This window comes from Mustelus asterias, chromosome 8 (genome assembly GCF_964213995.1).
Source record: "Mustelus asterias chromosome 8, sMusAst1.hap1.1, whole genome shotgun sequence".
NCBI lineage: Eukaryota > Metazoa > Chordata > Chondrichthyes > Carcharhiniformes > Triakidae > Mustelus > Mustelus asterias.
In genome coordinates, this window is record NC_135808.1 from 17,986,019 (window position 1) to 18,008,057 (window position 22,039).

The 22,039-nt window shown below is 53.4% G+C and overlaps 1 protein-coding gene across 2 annotated transcripts in view; it reads left to right on the forward strand.

The window, feature by feature from the left end:
* LOC144496888 (pre-mRNA-splicing factor ATP-dependent RNA helicase DHX16-like) overlaps positions 1–22,039 on the forward strand; it is a 38,760-nt gene that overhangs the window by 13,642 nt on the left and 3,079 nt on the right. For both annotated transcript variants that reach the window (XM_078217483.1, XM_078217481.1), the window contains exons 8-19: positions 445–633; positions 4,628–4,738; positions 6,533–6,648; positions 7,612–7,822; positions 9,244–9,342; positions 10,158–10,310; positions 14,119–14,259; positions 15,545–15,707; positions 16,809–16,927; positions 18,755–18,822; positions 19,274–19,436; positions 20,096–20,257. In XM_078217483.1, the coding sequence (XP_078073609.1) occupies positions 445–633; positions 4,628–4,738; positions 6,533–6,648; positions 7,612–7,822; positions 9,244–9,342; positions 10,158–10,310; positions 14,119–14,259; positions 15,545–15,707; positions 16,809–16,927; positions 18,755–18,822; positions 19,274–19,436; positions 20,096–20,257 (1,695 nt within the window). The remainder of the gene's footprint in view (positions 1–444; positions 634–4,627; positions 4,739–6,532; positions 6,649–7,611; positions 7,823–9,243; positions 9,343–10,157; positions 10,311–14,118; positions 14,260–15,544; positions 15,708–16,808; positions 16,928–18,754; positions 18,823–19,273; positions 19,437–20,095; positions 20,258–22,039) is intronic.

The window sequence follows — 22,039 nt, forward strand, 5'->3', positions numbered from 1 at the left end:
GGGACCCAGGTTCGATTCCTGGCTTGGGTCACTGTGTGGAGTCTGCACATTCTCCCCGTGTCTGCGTGGGTTTCCTCCGGGCGCTCTGGATTCCTCCCACAGTCTGAAAGACGTGCTGGTTAAGTGCATTGACCCAAACAGGCGCCGGACTGTGGCGACTGGGGGAATTTCACAGCAACTTCATTGCAGTGTTTAATGTAAGCCTTGTGATTAATAAATGAACTTTTTACTTTAATTTTAACGTGCGTGCAAGGACAATGTCACAGGTAAACACCCAGGAATACAGAAAGTGAAATGGTTAACATTGTGGGAGTGCAGATTTCAGAACAGAGGGGGTTGCATTACAAGCTGGGCCGTGACGTTCCAGTGTGATGCTGGGGGATCCAGAAATACTATCATCCCCACTCCCAAGTGACACTTCCCTCGCCTGCTTTTCCTCGTCAGGATGAGAAAGCCGAGTTGTCGGAGGCACAGAAGCAGAAGTTGTCCCTCCTGGAGGTGAGGAAGAGCCTGCCTGTCTTTCCGTACCGCCAGGACCTGCTGACGGCCATCGCCGAGCACCAGATTCTCATCATCGAGGGCGAGACGGGATCCGGCAAAACAACGCAGATCCCCCAGTACCTGTACGAAGAGGTGAGCAAACATCAGAGCAGCAGCCATTCAGTGCACAGGGGAGAGGAGCTGGGTAGAAGAGATAATATTGTGTTCACCCTGTGAGACAGTGGGAGGGAGGGTACAGCACTGTGTTCACCCTGAGGGACTGTGGGAGGGGGGGGTACAGCATTGTGTTTAGCCTGTCACACAGGGAGAGGGAGGGTGCAGCACTGTGTTCACCCTGAGGGACAGGGGGAGGGGGGTACAGCACTGTTTAGCCTGTCAGACAGGGAGAGGGAGGGTGCAGCATTGTGTTTAGCCTGTCAGACAGGAGGAGGGAGGGTGCAGCATTGTGTTTAGCCTGTCAGACAGGGAGAGAGAGGGTACAGCACTGTGTTTAGCCTGTCAGACAGGGGGAGGGGGGGTACAGCACTGTGTTTAGCCTGTCAGACAGGGAGAGAGAGGGTACAGCACTGTGTTTAGCCTGTCAGACAGGGGGAGGGGGGGTACAGCACTGTGTTTAGCCTGTCAGACAGGGAGAGAGAGGGTACAGCACTGTGTTTAGCCTGTCAGACAGGGGGAGGGAGCGTGCAGCATTGTGTTTAGCCTGTCAGACAGGAGGAGGGAGCGTGCAGCACTGTGTTTAGCCTGTCAGACAGGAGGAGGGAGCGTGCAGCACTGTGTTTAGCCTGTCAGACAGGGGGAGGGAGCGTGCAGCATTGTGTTTAGCCTGTCAGACAGGGGGAGGGAGCGTGCAGCACTGTTTTTAGCCTGTCAGACAGGGGGAGGGAGCGTGCAGCATTGTGTTTAGCCTGTCAGACAGGGGGAGGGAGCGTGCAGCACTGTTTTTAGCCTGTCAGACAGGGGGAGGGAGCGTGCAGCACTGTGTTTAGCCTGTCAGACAGGGGGAGGGGGGTACAGCACTGTGTTTAGCCTGTCAGACAGGGGGAGGGGGGTACAGCACTGTGTTTAGCCTGTCAGACAGGAGGAGGGAGCGTACAGCACTGTGTTTAGCCTGTCAGACAGGGGGAGGGGGGTACAGCACTGTGTTTAGCCTGTCAGACAGGAGGAGGGAGTGTGCAGCATTGTGTTTAGCCTGTCAGACAGGGAGAGGGAGGGTACAGCACTGTGTTTAGCCTGTCAGACAGGAGGAGGGAGTGTGCAGCATTGTGTTTAGCCTGTCAGACAGGGGGAGGGAGGGTGCAGCACTGTGTTTAGCCTGTCAGACAGGAGGAGGGAGCGTACAGCACTGTGTTTAGCCTGTCAGACAGGGGGAGGGGGGTACAGCATTGTGTTTAGCCTGTCAGACAGGGGGAGGGGGGTACAGCACTGTGTTTAGCCTGTCAGACAGGGGGAGGGAGCGTGCAGCACTGTGTTTAGCCTGTCAGACAGGGGGAGGGGGGTACAGCATTGTGTTTAGCCTGTCAGACAGGGGGAGGGGGGTACAGCACTGTGTTTAGCCTGTCAGACAGGAGGAGGGAGCGTACAGCACTGTGTTTAGCCTGTCAGACAGGGGGAGGGAGTGTGCAGCATTGTGTTTAGCCTGTCAGACAGGGAGAGGGAGTGTGCAGCATTGTGTTTAGCCTGTCAGACAGGGAGAGGGAGCGTGCAGCATTGTGTTTAGCCTGTCAGACAGGGAGAGGGAGGGTGCAACATTGTGTTTAGCCTGTCAGACAGGGAGAGGGAGGGTACAGCACTGTGTTTAGCCTGTCAGACAGGGGGAGGGGGGGTACAGCACTGTGTTTAGCCTGTCAGACAGGGGGAGGGAGTGTGCAGCACTGTGTTTAGCCTGTCAGACAGGGGGAGGGAGCGTGCAGCACTGTGTTTAGCCTGTCAGACAGGGGGAGGGGGGTACAGCACTGTGTTTAGCCTGTCAGACAGGGGGAGGGAGCGTACAGCACTGTGTTTAGCCTGTCAGACAGGGGGAGGGAGCGTGCAGCACTGTGTTTAGCCTGTCAGACAGGGGGAGGGGGGTACAGCATTGTGTTTAGCCTGTCAGACAGGGGGAGGGGGGTACAGCACTGTGTTTAGCCTGTCAGACAGGAGGAGGGAGCGTACAGCACTGTGTTTAGCCTGTCAGACAGGGGGAGGGGGGGTACAGCACTGTGTTTAGCCTGTCAGACAGGGGGAGGGAGTGTGCAGCATTGTGTTTAGCCTGTCAGACAGGGAGAGGGAGGGTGCAACATTGTGTTTAGCCTGTCAGACAGGGGGAGGGAGCGTGCAGCACTGTGTTTAGCCTGTCAGACAGGGGGAGGGGGGTACAGCATTGTGTTTAGCCTGTCAGACAGGGGGAGGGGGGTACAGCACTGTGTTTAGCCTGTCAGACAGGAGGAGGGAGCGTACAGCACTGTGTTTAGCCTGTCAGACAGGGGGAGGGGGGGTACAGCACTGTGTTTAGCCTGTCAGACAGGGGGAGGGGGGGTACAGCACTGTGTTTAGCCTGTCAGACAGGGGGAGGGAGTGTGCAGCACTGTGTTTAGCCTGTCAGACAGGGAGAGGGAGCGTGCAACATTGTGTTTAGCCTGTCAGACAGGGGGAGGGGGGTACAGCACTGTGTTTAGCCTGTCAGACAGGGGGAGGGAGCGTACAGCACTGTGTTTAGCCTGTCAGACAGGGAGAGGGAGCGTACAGCACTGTGTTTAGCCTGTCAGACAGGGGGAGGGAGCGTACAGCACTGTGTTTAGCCTGTCAGACAGGGAGAGGGAGTGTGCAGCATTGTGTTTAGCCTGTCAGACAGGGGGAGGGGGGTACAGCACTGTGTTTAGCCTGTCAGACAGGGGGAGGGAGCGTACAGCACTGTGTTTAGCCTGTCAGACAGGGGGAGGGGGGGTACAGCACTGTGTTTAGCCTGTCAGACAAGGAGGGAGCGTGCAGCATTGTGTTTAGCCTGTCAGACAGGGGGAGGGGGGTACAGCATTGTGTTTAGTCTGTCAGACAGGGGGAGGGGGGTACAGCACTGTGTTTAGCCTGTCAGACAGGGGGAGGGAGGGTGCAACATTGTGTTTAGCCTGTCAGACAGGGGGAGGGAGGGTGCAGCACTGTGTTTAGCCTGTCAGACAGGGGGAGGGGGGGTACAGCACTGTGTTTAGCCTGTCAGACAGGGGGAGGGAGTGTGCAGCATTGTGTTTAGCCTGTCAGACAGGGGGAGGGGGGGTACAGCACTGTGTTTAGCCTGTCAGACAGGGGGAGGGAGCGTACAGCACTGTGTTTAGCCTGTCAGACAGGGGGAGGGGGGGTACAGCACTGTGTTTAGCCTGTCAGACAAGGAGGGAGCGTGCAGCATTGTGTTTAGCCTGTCAGACAGGGGGAGGGGGGGTACAGCACTGTGTTTAGTCTGTCAGACAAGGAGGGAGCGTGCAGCATTGTGAGACACAGGAGTTGTCAATGAGGAGAGGCCAAATTTCAGCTACTTTGCCTTTGCCCGACCTGCAGGATGCTCACTGTAATAATGGAGTTGTCCTCTGATGACAGCGATCACTCTCCATCGGTTAATGCCGATCCCTCTCGGACACGACCCAGAGTAAAACCCCTATGGTCGAGAGCTTAGGGAAACAGTCAATAGTTTCTCCCAGGCCTGCTGTTCTTACCACATGTGTCCTCTCAAATTACTCGTGTATTGTATTCCAAAATGTCATTTCCTGAAAAAGCTCAACAAACATTCAATCGATACTGACTGCTCACACCCCACGTCTCACCGGCACCCATTCCGTAAGTTGGCTCCTCACTCGCTGATCTGATTAAACCGTAAATCACATGGTGGAAATCCCACGGGATTCTGTAGATTTACATCCTGCCAAATTGAGATTGCTGTTGATCCCAATAGAGAATGAAATTGGGTTTTAAATAGGGCTCACCCTAGCCACTCAGTGTGTCTGGAGACAGATTAGGTCCGGTTCAATGTGTGGCCTGTGTTTCCCGTCGGTTTAGTTGAGCAGCAGTGCTGAGCTGTGGTTCTGTCTCACTCTGAATTGGAGCTTTGCCTTGCGTTCATTCCCTGACCACCTGATGCTGAGCGTCACTGCTCTCTCCGCAGGGCTACACTGCCGGGGGGATGAAGATCGGGTGCACACAGCCTCGGAGAGTGGCAGCCATGAGCGTCGCATCCCGAGTGGCGCAGGAGATCGGGGTGAAACTGGGAAATGAGGTGAGCTGCCACGGCGTGTTGACGTGGAATTGGGAGTAATGCAAAGAGCTAAGATGGAAGTAACTCGGTAGTGGGACCGACCTGAAGAATCATTGACTGAACTCGGTGTAAGGGAGAGTGAGCAGGAATAATAACAGGGCAGGGACAAGGGATGTTAATTGGAATGTGAGCTACGTGGTGGGGGTAGTGACTGACACTAAAGACGAGGGGGGAGAGTGACTGGGAATAATGGAGGCAATGACTGAGAATGGAGACAGTAAATTGGAAGGAGAAATGTTAAGGAGAATAACTGGGAGTGGGGATGGGCAGCAACTGGGAATAATGATGTGTCTCAACATGGAACAGTGAGGGGCGGGGAGACTGGGAACGGTGAGGGGCGGGGAGACTGGGAACGGTGAGGGGCCGGGGGGAGACTGGGAACAGTGAGGCGCCGGGGGGAGACTGGGAACAGTGAGGGGCCGGGGGGAGACTGGGAACAGTGAGGGGCCGGGGGGAGACTGGGAACGGTGAGGGGCCGGGGGGAGACTGGGAACGGTGAGGGGCCGGGGGGGAGACTGGGAACAGTGAGGCGCCGGGGGGAGACTGGGAACAGTGAGGGGCCGGGGGGAGACTGGGAACAGTGAGGGGCCGGGGGGAGACTGGGAACGGTGAGGGGCCGGGGGGAGACTGGGAACGGTGAGGGGCCGGGGGGAGACTGGGAACGGTGAGGGGCCGGGGGGAGACTGGGAACGGTGAGGGGCCGGGGGGAGACTGGGAACGGTGAGGGGCCGGGGGGAGACTGGGAACGGTGAGGGGCCGGGGGGAGACTGGGAATGGTGAGGGGGGGGGAGGGGGTGGGGGGGGGAGACTGGGGACAGTGAGGGGCCGGGGGGAGATTGGGAACGGTGAGGGGCCGGGGGGAGACTGGGAACGGTGAGGGGCCGGGGGGAGACTGGGAACGGTGAGGGGCGGGGGGGGAGACTGGGAACGGTGAGGGGCCGGGGGGAGACTGGGAACGGTGAGGGGCCGGGGGGAGACTGGGAACGGTGAGGGACCGGGGGGAGACTGGGAACGGTGAGGGGCCGGGGGGAGACTGGGAACAGTGAGGCGCCGGGGGGAGACTGGGAACGGTGAGGGGCGGGGGGGGGGGGGGGGGGAGACTGGGAATGGTGAGGGGCCGGGGGGAGACTGGGAACAGTGAGGCGCCAGGGGGAGACTGGGAACGGTGAGGGGCGGGGGGGGGGGGGGGGGGAGGGAGACTGGGAATGGTGAGGGGCCGGGGGAAGACTGGGAACAGTGAGGCGCCGGGGGGAGACTGGGAACAGTGCCTGGGGGGAATTGCCAGTCGGAGGCTGGAGGGTAGCGGGATGGGTGTCGGGGGGGTGGGGATGGGGAAATGCCAGTCAGAGGTTGGGAATGGGGACACCAGATGACTTAAAGATGGTGGGAATGTGAAAAACCCTCTCCAGAAAAGACAGTTAACGCAAGCTCAGTGAATGATTTGAATTGGAAGTTGAGTTTTTGTGAGCCACAGACATCAAGGAGCTGAAGAGGTTTTTGTAATGAAGAGAAAAGAAAGCTGGACCTTACTGAAGGACAGGTCAAGCTCAAGGGCCTAGTACCTTACTCCCGTCCAGGAGAATGATGGATGGATATTAACAGGAATACTAACACTTGGAGTGGGGTACCGCTGTTCAAAATAACACAGGGAGGATTGGTTGGGCAGAGTGAAGTTGCAGCTGCTGCTTGAAGAGTTGACGTGTGGTGGGCATGAATGTAGTAAGCGATCTGAATCCTGCTCGTCTACCTCCCCAGGTCGGGTACAGTATCCGGTTTGAAGACTGCACATCTGAACGGACGGTGCTAAAATACATGACAGACGGGATGTTGCTGCGGGAATTCCTCACAGAGCCAGACTTGGCCGGATATAGGTGAGAATGGTTCCCACAAAAGATGCCAGCCATCGCTGAGGTTGGATGAATGTAATATCGCAGCATCTCGGAGAAAGTATATTCAGTGTGACAGATTGTGAAGATCAGTCGTGACACAGTGCTGGGTAATGTGTCTGCGCGGTGCTGGGTAACGTGTCAGCGCGGTGCCGGGTAACGTGTCAGCGCGGTGCCGGGTAACGTGTCAGCGCGGTGCCGGGTAACGTGTCAGCGCGGTGCCGGGTAACGCGTGTCTGTCCGTGCGGTGCCGGGTAACGCGTGTCTGTCCGCGCGGTGCCAGGTAACGTGTCAGCGCGGTGCCGGGTAACGCGTGTCTGTCCGTGCGGTGCCGGGTAACACGTGTCTGTCCATGCGGTGCCGGGTAACACGTGTCTGTCCGTGCGGTGCCGGGTAACGCGTGTCTGTCCGCGCGGTGCCGGGTAACGTGTCAGCGCGGTGCCGGGTAACGCGTGTCTGTCTGCACGGTGGGGGTTTAAGGTGTCTGTGTCCACGCGGTGGGGGTTTAAGGTGTCTGTGTCCACGCGGTGGGGGTTTAAGGTGTCTGTGTCCACGCGGTGGGGGTTTAAGGTGTCTGTGTCCACGCGGTGGGGGTTTAAGGTGTCTGTGTCCACGCGGTGGGGGTTTAAGGTGTCTGTGTCCACGCGGTGGGGGTTTAAGGTGTCTGTGTCCACGCGGTGGGGGTTTAAGGTGTCTGTGTCCGCGCAGTGGGGGTTTAAGGTGTCTGTGTCCACGCGGTGGGGGTTTAAGGTGTCTGTGTCCGCGCGGTGCCGGGTGAGGTGTCTGTGTCCGCGCGGTGCCGGGTGAGGTGTCTGTGTCCGCGCGGTGGGGGTTTGAGGTGTCCGTGTCCACGCGGTGCCGGGTGAGGTGTCCGTGTCCGCGCAGTGGGGGTTTAAGGTGTCCGTGTTCACGCGGTACTGGCTGATGTGGGTGTCTGTGTTGATACAGTGTTGTGATCATTGATGAAGCCCACGAACGCACCCTTCACACTGACATCCTCTTTGGGCTGATTAAAGACATCTCCCGCTTCCGCCCTGACCTGAAAGTCCTGATTGCGAGTGCAACGCTGGACACAGAGAAATTCTCAACATTCTTCGACGATGCTCCAATTTTCCGGATCCCAGGGCGGCGGTTCCCTGTCGACATTTACTACACAAAGGTAAAGGGCGGGAATACCGCACGGTGTTTCAGAACAGGTGGACCCGATGCTATTGCCCTCAATTCAGGGTCCATCTCCCACCCTGAGGTGCAGGAGGAACTAACACCTCCAGCTCCCTCCCCCTGTGGTGCACTATTCAAACTGGGCTGCTGCGATAACTGAGCCAAGCATGCAGGTGCAGCAGGCGGGAAAAAAGGCAAATGATATGTTGGCTTTCATAGTGAGAGGATTTGAGTACAGGATGTCTTGCTGCAGCTGTACAGGGCCTTGATGAGACCACACCTGGAATATTGTGTACAGTTTTGGTCTCCTTACATGAGGGAAGATTGGGCCTGTATTCACTGGAATCTAGAAGAATGAGAGGGGATCTCACTGAAACATAAAATTCTGACAGGGCTGGACAGACTGGATGCGGGGATGTTGTTTCCGCTGGCTGGGAGGGTCTAGAACAAGGGGCCACAGTCTCAGGATACGGAGTGGACATTTAGGACTGAGATAAGGAGAAACCTCTTCACTTAGAGGGTGATGAACCTGTGGAATTCCCTACCACAGAAGGCCGTGGAGCCCAAATCACTCAATGTATTTAAGAAGAAAATAGATTTTCAAACTCTAAAGGTGTCAGGCGGTGTGGAGAGAGGGCAGGAGTATGGTGTTGAGATAGAGGATCAACCTTGCTCACGTTGAATGGCAGATGCATCTAAAGGGCCAAATGGCCGACTCGTCCTAGTTTCTATGGAATAGAAGAATTCCAGGGCAAATCCCTTCTCTGTGTCCTTGCATGGGCTCGTCCCCAGTAGGGGCAGCAGCTGGGGTGTGGAGGGGACACATGGTGGCACAGTAGTTAGTGCTGCCTCACAGTGCCAGGGACCTGGGCAGCACTAACCACTGTGCCACTGTCGCACGCTCCCCCCCCCCCCCCCCCCAACTGCCAGCTGCTGCTCCTACAGGGACCCGGGTCCAATTCCCAACCTCGGGTCACTGTGTGGAATTTGCACATTCTCCCTGTGTCTGCGTGGGTTTCCTCCGGATGCTCCGGTTTCCTACCACAGTCCAAAGATCTGCAGGTTAGGTGGATTGGCCGTGCTGAATTGCCCTTTAATGTCAGGGGGACTAGCAGGGTAAATGCATGGGGTTATGGGGATAGGGCCTGGGTGGTCAGTACAGATTCGATGGGCTGAATGGCCTCCTTCTGCACTGTTATGATTCCAGTTTGCCAGAAATGGCTTCAAGAAACAACATGGGGCTGAGAAGGTTAAAAAAATCAGTTGGGTTTGTTTCCCTGCACTAAAGCGTGCTCACTGAGGTAGCAGGCAAGAACCTGGCCACTGCAAACCCCCTCCCACCCAATCCTGCTGATTCTCTGAAAACTCAACTGCTCGAGTTGTTTTGTTGTCTGACAGACCCTGTTGTCCTTCCATTAGGCCCCCGAAGCTGACTACCTGGAAGCCTGCGTGGTTTCCGTGCTGCAGATTCACGTCACTCAAGCCCCTGGCGACATTCTGGTGTTCCTCACTGGACAGGTAAGGAAGGTCACGGATTCAGGAAACCGGCAGGCTGACTGGATATGTTCCTGCCGGCTCCCGGCAGTGCTGAGCCAGACCTGGTGATCCTGGACAAGCCAATATTACGCTGTGTAAACCCTGGTGCCAGCATTATTTGTGCCGAATCAACCCTGGGGACCATTGAGTGCCTGCGTTTGCTTTCTTTATCTATTCGGTTACGGAACATGGGCATTGCTGGCAGGCCAGCATTTATTGCCCACTCCTAGTCGCCCCTTGAGAAGGTGGTGGTGAGCTGCCTTCTTGAACCGCTGCAGTCCCTGTGGTGTAGGCACACCCACTGTGCTGTTAGGGAGGGAGTTCCAGGGTTTTGACACAGTGACAGTGAAGGAGTGGTCTATATATTTGCAAATCAGGATGGTGAGTGGCTTGGAGGGGTGGTGTTCCCAGGTATCTGCTGCCCTCGTCCTTCTAAATGGAAGTGGTTATGGGTTTGGATTGTGATGCATAAGGAGCCTTGTCGAGTTCCTGTAGTGCATCTTGCAGTTAGTACACACTGTGCATTGGTGGTGGAGGGAGTGAATGTTTGTGAATGGGGTACAAATCAACCGGGGCTGCTTTGTCCTGGATGATGTAGAGCTTCTCGAGTGTTGTTGAAGCTGCACCCATCCAGGCAAGTGGGGAGAATCCCAGCACACTCCTGACTTGTGCCTTGTGGATGGTGGACAGGCTTTGGGGAGTCAGGGTGCGAGTTACTTACCCCACACTTCCTGGCCTTGTTTGCTTTGTGTTACTCGCAGTGTTCAGTTGTGCTGACAGCTTTGCTTCCTCTGCAGGAGGAGATTGAGACCACTTGTGAGATGTTGCAGGAGCGATGCCGTCGACTGGGCTCCAAGATTGCCGAGCTGCTGGTCCTACCCATTTATGCCAACCTCCCCTCGGACATGCAGGCCAAAATCTTTGAGCCGACCCCGCCTGGTGCCAGGAAGGTGAGGACCAATCCTACCTCCAAAAAGACCATTTTAAAGTGTTGCTTCTTTAAGGAAAGAGATCTCCTTTTGCTGCATACAGAATTCTAGCAACTCTGTCTTGTGCCTACGCCATTGATGGCAAGATTAATATCCTTCTGGGGCTTAAATAAGAAAAATTATAGGCACTGCTTACAGAGTTTCACAGATGTTAAAACATGGGAACGTAGCGTTGGGTTTGACAGGCAATATGTTGAGAGTTGTTTAAAGTTTATTTATTAGTCATAGGTAAGGCTTACATTAACTCTGCAATGAAGTTACTGTGAAATTCCCCCAGTCGCCACACTCCGGCGCCTGTTCGTGTCAATGCACCCAACCAGTACCTCTTTCCGAATTTGGGAGGAAACTGGAGCAACCGGAGGAAACCCTTGTTTCCCCGTGTGGGAGAGTCTGGGGCCAGGGGGCATCATCTCAGAGTAAGGGGTCATCCATTGAAGACAGAGATGAGGAGGAATTTCTTCTCTGAGGGTAGTGAATGTGTGGAATTCTTTACCACAGAGCGCTGTCGAGACTGGGTCCTTAAGTATATTCACGGCTGAGATAGAGAGAGTTTTAATCAGTAAGGGAATCGAGGGTTATGGGGATAAGGCAGGAAAGTGGAGTTGAGGATTATCACATCAGATCAGTCATGATCTCATTGAATGGCGGAGCAGACTTGATGGGCCGAATGGCCTACTCCTGCTTTGGTCTTGCGGCCTAACCTGTGCGAAGGTCCTTGAATGAAAAATATGTTTTTTTTTAAGTACCATCTATCATGACCACAGGTCATCCCAAAGCACTTAACAGCCGATAAAGACTTCACTGGAGTGTATTTACTCTCTAAGGTTGGGAAGCACAGCAGCCAGTTAGTGCACAGCAAGCTCCTGTAAGCAGCATTGTGACAATGACTGAATAATGGATATTGGTGATGTTGATTGAAGGATGAGCATTGGGCTGGATGCTGAAAGTTGAAAGTTGAAAAGTTTAAAGTTTATTTATTAATCACAAGTATGCTTACATTAACTCTGCAATGAAGTTACTGTGAAATTCCCCCAGTCACCACACTCCGGCACCCGTTCGGGTCAATGCACCTAACCAGCACATCTTTGGACTGTGGGAGGAAACCGGAGCACCCGGAGTAAACCCACGCAGACACAGGGAGAGCGTGCAAACTCCACACAGACAGTGACCCAGGCAGGGAATCGAATCAGGGTCCCTGGCGCTGTGAGACATCAGTGCTAACCACGGCCACTGTGAGGATAGTTCCCCTGCTGTCCTTCAACATGGGGCTGCTTGTGTCCATCATAGAGGACAGACGGGGCTTCGGTTCAACATCTCGGTGTCGGCTCAGACCTTGGGCTCTAGTTTCTCTGGCGTGGGATGTGAAACCCCCTGCTCTTCAGGCTGGGGTGTGAGTATTACCCACTGAACCAGCACAGAAGATGATCACGAAATAGACAGGTGGGTAGTAAAGATTCAGTTGATGAAGCAGCACAGTAACACAGTGGTTAGCATTGCGGCCTCACAGCACCAGGGACCCGGGCTCAATTCCGGTCTTGGGTGACTGTGGAGTTTGCACATTCTCCCTGTGTCTGCGTGGGTTTTCTCCAGGTGCTCCGGTTTCCTCCCACACTCCAAAGATATGCAGGTTAGATGGATTGGTCGTGGTAAATTGCCCCTTAGCATCCAAAGATGTATAGGTTAGGAGGATTAGTGGGTTAAATATGTGGGGTTTCGGTGGTGGGCCTGGGTAAGATGCTCTATCGGAGAAATGGTGCAGGTTTGATGGGCTAAATGGCCTCCTTCTGCGCACTGTTGGGATTCTATGACGATGGGCATGTTTGGCCAGAGGGAGTGGGCGGGCAGGGGTTGTGGGTTACAGTGTAAATTATTGGGCTTTCTGCTTTCTGTCACAGCTGATAGTTATAAGCCAGTAGACAAGTGAAACACTCGGTGTAGAAAAGGAGATTACTCCTTGGGTCATAACAAACTGCCACCACCGAGTGGCTCTCACCCCAACCGAGTCACGGGCCATTCTGTCCGATGTGCACTGGTTATCTCTCTGGGGGAGACGGTGATGTAGTGGTAATGTCAGTAAAAACAATGCTTGGAAGAGCGAGTTAGCAGTCACATGGTGCCATTCAGGCTAATGTCTAGGGGACAGGGATTAAAATCCCACCACTGAGGCTGGTGGAATTTAAATTCAATTAAACAAAGCTGGAATTGAAAAGCTAAACTCAGTCACAGTGACCAATCAGTATCGATTGTCGGAAAACCCCATCCGGTTCACTCATGTCCTTTTGGGGAAGGGAAATCTGCCGTCCTCACCAGGCTTGGCCTATGTGACTCCAGAACAATGTAGTTGACCCTTACTTCTGACGTGGCCTAGCAAGCCACTAGATTGAAGGGCAGTTAGGGATAGCCAACAAATGTTGTCTTTTCCAGCAGCACCCACATCCCCGGAGGAATACATTTTCAAAGAAACTAATGAGGGGGGTGGGTGGTGATTTCGCTCATCAATAGGTTGCTCATGTTACATAGAAACTAGAAGCAGGAGGAGGCCATTTGGCCCTTCGATCCTGCTCCGCCATTCATTTTCATCATGGCTGATCATCACATTAATATCCTGATCCCCCGTTCCTCCCATATCCTTTGATCCCTTCGGCCCCAAGAATTGTATCTAATTTCTTCTTGAAGTCAAACAGCGTTTTGGCCTCAACTACATTCTGTGGGAGTGAATTCCACACATTCACACCCTCTGGGTGAAGAAATTTCCCCATACCTCAGTTCTAAAAGGTTTACCCCTTATGCTCAACCCCTCGTCCTGGACTCCCCCTTCTTTCTGAATCTACTCTATCTAATCCTGTTAGACTTGTCTGCTGGCTTATAACTATCAGCTGTGACAGAAAGCAGAAAGCCCAATAATTTACACTGTAACCCACAACCCCTGTAAGTTTCTATGAGATCCCCTCTCATTGTTCTAAACTCCAATGAATATAATCCTAACCGACTTAGTCTCTCCTCATATGACAGGCCTGCCATCCCAGGAATCAGCCTGGTAAACCTTCGCTGCACTCCCTCTATAGCAAGGACATCCTTCCTCAGATAAGGACATCAAAACTACACACAATATTCCAGCTGTGGCCTCACCAACGCCCTATACAATTGCAGCAAAACATCCTTATCCCTGTACTCAAATCCTCTCACTATGAAGGCCAACATACTACTTACCTTCTTTACTGCCTGCTGTACCTGCACACTTACTTTCAGCGATTGATGCACGAGGGCACCGAGGTCTTGCTGAGTATCTATTTCTTTCAATTTACACACATTCAAGTAATAAATAATGTCTTCCTATTATTGCTACCAAAGTGGATAACCTCACATTTATCCACATTATACTGCATCTGCCATGCAGATGCCCACACCCTCAGCCTGTCCAAATCATGCTGAAGCATCTCTGCATCCTCCTCACAGCCCACCCACCCACCAAACTTTGTATCATCTGCAAAGTTGGAGATAATGCATTCAGTTCTCTCTTCCAAATCATTAATATATAATGTGAATACATAATATATATAATGTTCAAAAACTTTCATCTTGAGAACAGGGAGGGGCATATATAAGAGCACATACCGGATGTCTGTGACTTCCAGACTTGACTAAGGCTGTTCCCAGGGACCCGTGTCCGCACCCTTGCTTCCCTGAATGTGGAACCGCCACTGCAATTGAGCTCAACTTTGTTCTGTTATTGCAATCACTTTTCTCTCACTCTCTTCCCCCTTCTCAGGTTGTCGTAGCCACCAACATTGCAGAGACATCCCTAACGATCGACGGGATTATCTATGTGATTGACCCGGGCTTCTGCAAGCAGAAAAGTTACAACGCGCGCACGGGCATGGAGTCTCTCATCGTCACGCCCTGCTCCAAGGTAAGTACCGTGAGGTGGGTGACTTCCACTTGGTGGAGGGTCCCTGTGTAGAAACACTGGGGGAGCAGGAGAGGGAATGTAATTCTGAAGAACAGCTGAGCGAAAAAGGACTTGCGTTCACTCAGCACCTTGTACAACTCCAGAATGTCCCACATCACAGCTGATGAAGCGTTTTTTAGTCCTGGCAGTGCCTCATTTGCAGATAACAGTGGCAGCGTGATGATGACCACTCATCAGGTACTGTAATGTTGGTTGAGGAATAAATATTGGCTCAGGACTCCAGAGCTAGCCCATCATAGTGTCACAGAATTCTTCACCTCCACCGGAGAGAGCAGATAGGTCCTCAGCTTCACATCTGATCAGCAAATCGGCAGTGCAGCACTCCCTGCGTACTGCACTGGAGGTTAATTTTAGAGCAAATAACTAATTTAAATAAATCAACTAAACCCGGACCAATTAAAGGGGGCAGCTCCTTAAAGGGATACTGCCTGAACCAAAAAGTAAATCGCAAATGAAACTTTAAACATCAAACTGAAGCGTGGTTAAGAGGGTCGATAAGGCACCCCAGTCTCTGCGGTGCCCAACGGGCATGGAGGGCGTCGACGGTGTCAGTAGACTTTGCGTGAACCCTCTCTAGGGATGCCTACTTGTGAATGTAGCCGCGTACTGCACAGGAGGATCAGCCTGGATTGTTCTGTCCCCGCTTTCCCCTCCCTCTCCAGCAGTGCCCTGTGCTTCATTAACTGCAGAGTTACCCGAGGTTGTGATAGATACTATTTAAAGGTAAGTCTTTCTGTGTGGGGAGGGGTGGAAATAGGAGAGGGCGGCAGAGGGGTGGGTGGGGGGGGGGGGTGGTGTGGGAGGGGGTGCCAGCCGAGGGGTTTGGGCGGTGGTGGAGAGAGGAGAGGCTGACAGAGGCGGAGCGGATGGCAGGGAGGTTGGCGGATGGGAGGTGGAGAGACGGAGGGGGGGCTGGCAGAGGGGGAGGAGGAGGCAGCAGGGGGGGGTCGGGGGAACGGCAGGTGGGGGGGGGCAGGGCAAGGCAGGGGAGCCACAGTTAACATCAACAGACATTAAATCTGTTTGAAGCAAGACAAATTGATGTTTAGGGGGGTTGATATAATCCGTGACCAGTACAGGCCTTGCGAGGTAGGCAGCGATTAATGTTATGGTTCCACATCCCCAGTCCTGACCTTTTCCTAGCCATCCAGGGGGGAGTGGGAGGGGGTGGGCGAGAGCCGTTGACCTCTAACCCTCTTGGCCCTCACCTCCTTTCTGTCCCCAGGCCTCGGCGAACCAGCGAGCTGGCAGGGCTGGCCGCGTGGCAGCGGGGAAGTGCTTCCGTCTCTACACGGCCTGGGCCTTCAAGCACGAGATGGAGGAAACATCCGTCCCGGAAATACAGCGGACAAACCTGGGCAACGTGGTGCTGCTGCTGAAGAGTTTGGGTAAGGAGGTGCCGGGGGAGGGGGGCTTGTTTCTGTGTCGCATCTTCCATAACCTCAAGATGTCTCGAAGTGCTTTACAATGGGCGAGGTCCTTTCTGAGGTGGAGCCACTGCTGTGGAATCCAGCAGCCCACTTTGAGAGATCGCTCGGCCAACTCGAATTACAGGGGAGCTCGGGGAGCCTGTCGTTACCCCATTGCTTTCTCCATGGCAACACCGTAGCCAATCAGAGTCGGCTTCCCAAACAATCAGCCTCCCCTTCTCCTGTGGTACGAGTTGCTGCGATTGCCTGAAATCTGGAATTCTTGCATTTGTGCCGACAGCGTGCAAGAGGAGAACCTTGGACAACGCGTTCCTCTTCTCATCAATCTTCATGCTCTGGCGTTAGTGATGATGGTTGGTGGAGAAATACAGAGCCGAACACTGGTTCCAAACCACCCCCTCCCCCCAACCCCCGCTCCTCTTCAAATTGGTGCTTTTCTACATCTTTCTCTCTCTCTCTCAGACAGGGAGAGAGAACAAACAGGGAGAACCTCGGTTTCCCATCTCGTCTGCACCTCCAAACAGTGCCGGCACTCTTTCAGTGCTTCCCTCGGAAAGTCAGCCCAGGTTTTCTGCTCCAGTGTCCGAGGCGGGAATCGAATTCATGATATTCTGTCTCGGAGGCCAGTGTTCTACCCAGTGAGCCGCCTTAAGGCAGGGCGAAGGGATTTGGGGAAGTGGGGTAAGGATAGAGACCCATAACAACGCCTTTTGGGAGGATGACAGGAGGAAATTGTCACTGGTCTTGCTCGATTTGATTATATTTTGGGTTTTCACACTTCAGGTTCAGTGCTTGATACCAACACCTCAGGGTGAGCCAGCTCCCCATGAATGTGCCTTTTCCAGCCCAGTAGTCAGAGAAATGGAGTGAGCTCAGGCGTTTAGTGAATGAGTAGCCAGTCCAGACTGAGTGTCAGACAGCAACTGATTTGCCAGTCCCTGCCTGGGTCCCTGCCTGGGTTCCTGCCCATGGCTGTTGCTTGCTCAGCACCTCTCCATTTGTCGCCCATCTCTTCGCGCCAGCAGCCCGTTTAACACCCACCCTCTCTGCTCCTTTCAGGGATCAACGACTTGATCCATTTTGATTTCATGGACCCCCCTCCTCACGAGACCCTTGTGCTGGCCTTGGAGCAGCTGTACGCTCTGGGAGCTCTCAACCACCTCGGAGAGCTCACCAAGGTAAGGCTGGGGTGCGCGGGATTGCGTGCTTAGTGAAGACTCTTCCTACCCAGCTCTTCCAAACCTCCCTTTCTTCTCTCTTCCCCCTACACCGCAAATACTCCTTCCCTAACCACTCTTCCTTCTCCTTCACCATATTGCAATCGAGAGTTTCTGTCCATAAGACGTAGGAGCAGAATTAGGCCACTCGGCCCATCAAGTCTGCTCCGCCATTCGATCATGGCTGATATTTTTCTCATCCTCATTCTCCTGCCTTTTCCCTATAACCCCTGATCCCCTTATTAATCAAGAACCTATCTATCACTCTCTTAAAGACACTCAATGACCCGGCCTCCACAGCTTCTGCGGCAAAGAGTTCCACAGATTCACCACTCTCTGGCTGAAGAAATTTCTCCTCATCTCTGTTTTAAAGGATCGTCCCTTTAGCCCGAGGTTGTGCCCTCTGGTTCTAGTTTTTCCTACTAGTGGAAACACCCTCTCCACGTCCACCCTATCCAGTAAGTTTCAATAAGATTCCGCCCTTGTCCTTCTAAACTCTGAGTACAGACCCGGAGTCCTCAACCGTTCCTCATATGACAAACTCTTCATTCCAGGGATCATTCTTGTGAACCTCCTCAGGACCCTTTCCAAGGCTAACACGTCCTTCCTTAGATACGGGGCCCAAAACTGCTCACGATACTCCAAATGGGGTCTGACCTGAGCCTTATACAGCCTCAGAAGTACATCCCTGCTCTTGTATTCCAGCCCTCTCGACATGAAAGCTAACGTTGAATTTGTCCTTTCATGGAATGTTGCCCATCCTTAATTACCCTCGAACTGAACATTTCAGAAGACAGCAGATCCGGAGTCACATGTAGACCAGGCTACGTAAGAACGGCAGATTTCCTTCCATAAAGGGGCATTAATAAACCAGATGTGTCCTTGCACCAATCAACGACGGTTTCATGGTCTCCATTCCTGAGACGAACTCTATATTCCAGATTTCTATCAATTGAATTTAAATTTCTCTAGCTGTCGTGGTGAGATTTGAACCCATGTCCACACGGCATTAGCCTGGGCTTCTGGATTACTATTCCAGTGACATTACCACCAGGCCATCATCTTCCCCTGAATTGCACTATTTTCTACTGCGAACTCGCTCTTTCCAAGAGCTATTAACCTCCTCCAGTTGTGCCCTCCTTTCACAACCCGCAAGCTTTAAAACTCAAGCTTGGTGTCAGCTCACTGCAACTTCCAAATCTGTGTCAGCCCTGACACTGTGCTGAGAATTTAATCCATCTGCGTCATTGCATTGTTTTGTATACCTCAAAGAGATCTCCTTAGCTCCACACATTCCCCCATCGAGTTCCTCAATGTATAGTCGGGGCAGCATGGTGGCACAGTAGTTAGCACCACTGCCTCACACAGCCAGGGGCACAGGTTCAATTCCAGTCTCGGTCACTGTCTGTGTGGAGTTTGCACATTCTCCCCGTGTCTGCGTGGGTTTCCTCCGGGTGCTCCGGTTTCCTCCCACAGTCCAAAGATGTGCGGGTTAGGTGGATTGGCCATGATAAATAGTCCCTAGTATCAGGGGGATTAGCAGGGTAAATGTGTGGGGGTTGCAGGAATAGGGTCTGGGTGGGATTGTGGTCGATTCAGAATCGATGGGCCGAATGGCTTCCCTCTGTACTGTAGGGGTTCTGAGTCCAACATCATTCCTCCCCTGCTCCTGCTTTGCCTGCCACCACCTCCCCTGCTCTTGATCCTGATGTCCAGCGCTATTCTCTTACGTCCTGTTCTCCCTAACGTTCCTTGTCTCTATAACGTTCCCTGTCTCTGTTGTTCCAGCTTGGTCGCAGGATGGCGGAGCTCCCTGTGGATCCCATGCTGTCCAAAATGATCCTGGCCTCTGAGAAGTAAGTAATGATCAACGCGGGTTAGCACAACGGGGAAGAGAGAGAAATGGCCAAAGGTCTGAGTGAGGCTTGTTCCTCTATCGGCCTGACTCTCTCAGTTGAGTGACCCTCTATCCCCAGCACCACCCCATGTTGTCTCGGCAACCCTCCTCACAAATCAACTCCTCTTGTTAATGTTGCTTTGACTTAATTAAAATCAGTTTGGTTTTTAATCATTGGCCAGGAATAATCTTTTTTTAACTTTACCTGTATTGTTTAATTTTAAAAAAAAACACCTCAATAACGTCACCTCCACGGCCACTATCACAGCTCTGAATGATTATTAGGTTTCTCCAGCCATCACAACTCATCCCACTCAGACTTGAAATTGGTGTCATACAGCGGCTAATACTGTGAACAGGCTGTTGACACAGACTCCCGTGCACTCATTGCCACTCTGCTGTCCCCACAGGTACCAATGCTCAGAGGAGATCCTAACTATCGCAGCCATGCTGTCTGTCAACAACGCCATTTTCTACCGACCCAAAGACAAGGTGGTGCATGCAGACAATGCACGCATGAACTTCTTCCTGCCTGGTGGAGACCACATGGTGCTGCTGAATGTCTATACACAGGTGAGGGAATACCAAACTGTCAGGTCGGTGTAAATCTCTCCACATTTATGAGCTATGTAATTCCCCCCGTATTCGGGGGCTGTGTAATTCCCCCCGTATTCGGGGGCTGTGTAATCCCCCTGTATTCGGGGGCTGTGTAATTCCCCCTGTATTCGGGGGCTGTGTAATTCCCCCTGTATTCGGGGACTGTGTAATTCCCCCTGTATTCGGGGACTGTGTAATTCCCCCTGTATTCGGGGACTGTGTAATTCCCCCTGTATTCGGGGACTGTGTAATTCCCCCTGTATTCGGGGACTGTGTAATTCCCCCTGTATTCGGGGACTGTGTAATTCCCCCTGTATTCGGGGACTGTGTAATTCCCCCTGTATTCGGGGACTGTGTAATTCCCCCTGTATTCGGGGACTGTGTAATTCCCCCTGTATTCGGATACTGTGTAATTCCCCCTGTATTCGGGGACTGTGTAATTCCCCCTGTATTCGGGGACTCTGTAATTCCCCCTGGGCTGTGTAAATCTGTTGGTATTCGGGGCTGTGTAATTCCCCCTGTATTTGGGGACTGTGTACCTCTCCCTGTATTCAGGGGCTGTGTAAATCTGTTTGTGTTTGAGGATCGTGTAAACCTTTCCTTCCCTTTCCTGCCTCCACTCCCCCGGACTGCAGTGGGTTGAAAGCGCCTATTCAACGCAGTGGTGTTATGAGAACTTCATTCAATTTCGTTCCATGAGGAGAGCGCGGGATGTGCGGGAGCAGCTGGAGGGTCTGATGGAGAGGATTGAGGTTGAAATGAAATCTTCTGCTGGTGATAACATCCTGATCCGCAAGGTGAGTGTGTGGGTTAGAAACAACGGCTCACTGGGCCCCAGTATCTCGCTGTAAACAACTGCACCCATGGTCAGAGTGGGAGCAAGAGTCAGGAGCGTAAGAATGGAAGAGACCAGACAGTTCTTTGAGACATTCAATTAGACCGTGGCTGATTCAAACGACCAACTTGGGTCCGTAACCATTAAAACCTTCGTTCAATCTCGGTCCTGAAATTTGCAGTGGAGCTCCAGCCTCCGCAGTTTGGAGCCAGAGCGGCAAAACCTTTTGTGTGAAGAGGTGCTTCCTCATGTCATCTCTGAAGGGCCAAGCGCTGGTTTGCAGGTCATTCCCCTGAATTCTGAACCTTTGCACCAGATCCCAATCTGCCCTGTAGATTCCTTTAATAATCCTAACCATCCTGACATTATCGTGAGGACATATTACCCCTCCCCTCCCACTTCCCTCTTAATTAAGTGGCAGGGAGGAGGGAGTTGGTCCCTATTGGGAGGAGGGAGCTGGTCCCTGTTGGGGGAATGGGGAGCTGGCCCCTGTTGGGGGAATGGGGAGCTGGCCCCTGTTGGGGGAATGGGGAGCTGGCCCCTGTTGGGGGAATGGGGAGCTGGCCCCTGTAGGGGGAATGGGGAGCTGGCCCCTGTAGGGGGAATGGGGAGCTGGCCCCTGTTGGGGGAATGGGGAGCTGGCCCCTGTTGGGGGAATGGGGAGCTGGCCCCCTGTTGGGGGAATGGGGAGCTGGCCCCTGTAGGGGGAATGGGGAGCTGGCCCCTGTAGGGGGAATGGGGAGCTGGCCCCTGTTGGGGGAATGGGGAGCTGGCCCCTGTTGAGGGAATGGGGAGCTGGCCCCTGTTGGGGGAATGGGGAGCTGGCCCCTGTTGGGGGAATGGGGAGCTGGCCCCTGTTGGGGGATGGGGAGCTGGTCCCTGTTGGGGGATGGGGAGCTGGTCCCTGTTATTGAGGGTGTGGGGAGAATGTGGTCTTTGAGGTTCCGGTGAGGGGGTGGGCCTGTCATTGAGGGGATGGGGAGCCAGGAGGATGTGGTCCCATTAGTGGAGATCCAAGCAGAGGCCTGTCCCTGTCCACTTGGGGGTGAAAGAGGCTGTTTGGGAGCACCCTGTCTCTTCAGGTGGATCTGATGATGCCAGGCTGTGATAAACTGCAGAACCGGATCACATTCCGGTCGAAAGTGCACTGCTCCGATTTGTGCAGAGTTTGGGGAGCGGTGAATGTACCACCATTTTGTACCCATCTCTAGCCGGGTTGCCAACTGCAGATCTGTCTAGCTCCACACAGGACTGGTGTGAAATATTTGCCCCAATCCCAGAGTTTCACATGAACATTCTATCCCGCAGCAGTCCGACTGGAATTGGGGTTCTTATCGGATGCGGCGGTTATAGTGACAACTTGATGTGAATTCCTATCGGCCAGTCTGGCATGGTACCGGAGATGAGGCACTCAGGTGGATGAAGGGATTGGAGAAGTGGTGACCGTTCTCCTGAGGGCAGAGAAGCTTCCGGAATGATTTGATCGAGGTGTTCAAAATCATGAGGGGTTTCGATCAAATAAATAAAGGAGTGGGAGTGGTGGGGGAGCGGTGGTGTGTCGGTTAGCAGAGGACGCAGCGTTAAGGTAAACGGACAAGGAACCAGAGGGCAAGATGCTCATGTTGTTCTGCTTTAGAGTTGTGATCCGAAATGCGCTGTCTGATGGGGCTGTGGAGGTAGATTCAATCTAGCTTTTAGTCACAAGTTGGATGAATACTCGGAAAGGATAGGTTTTGCCAGGTGG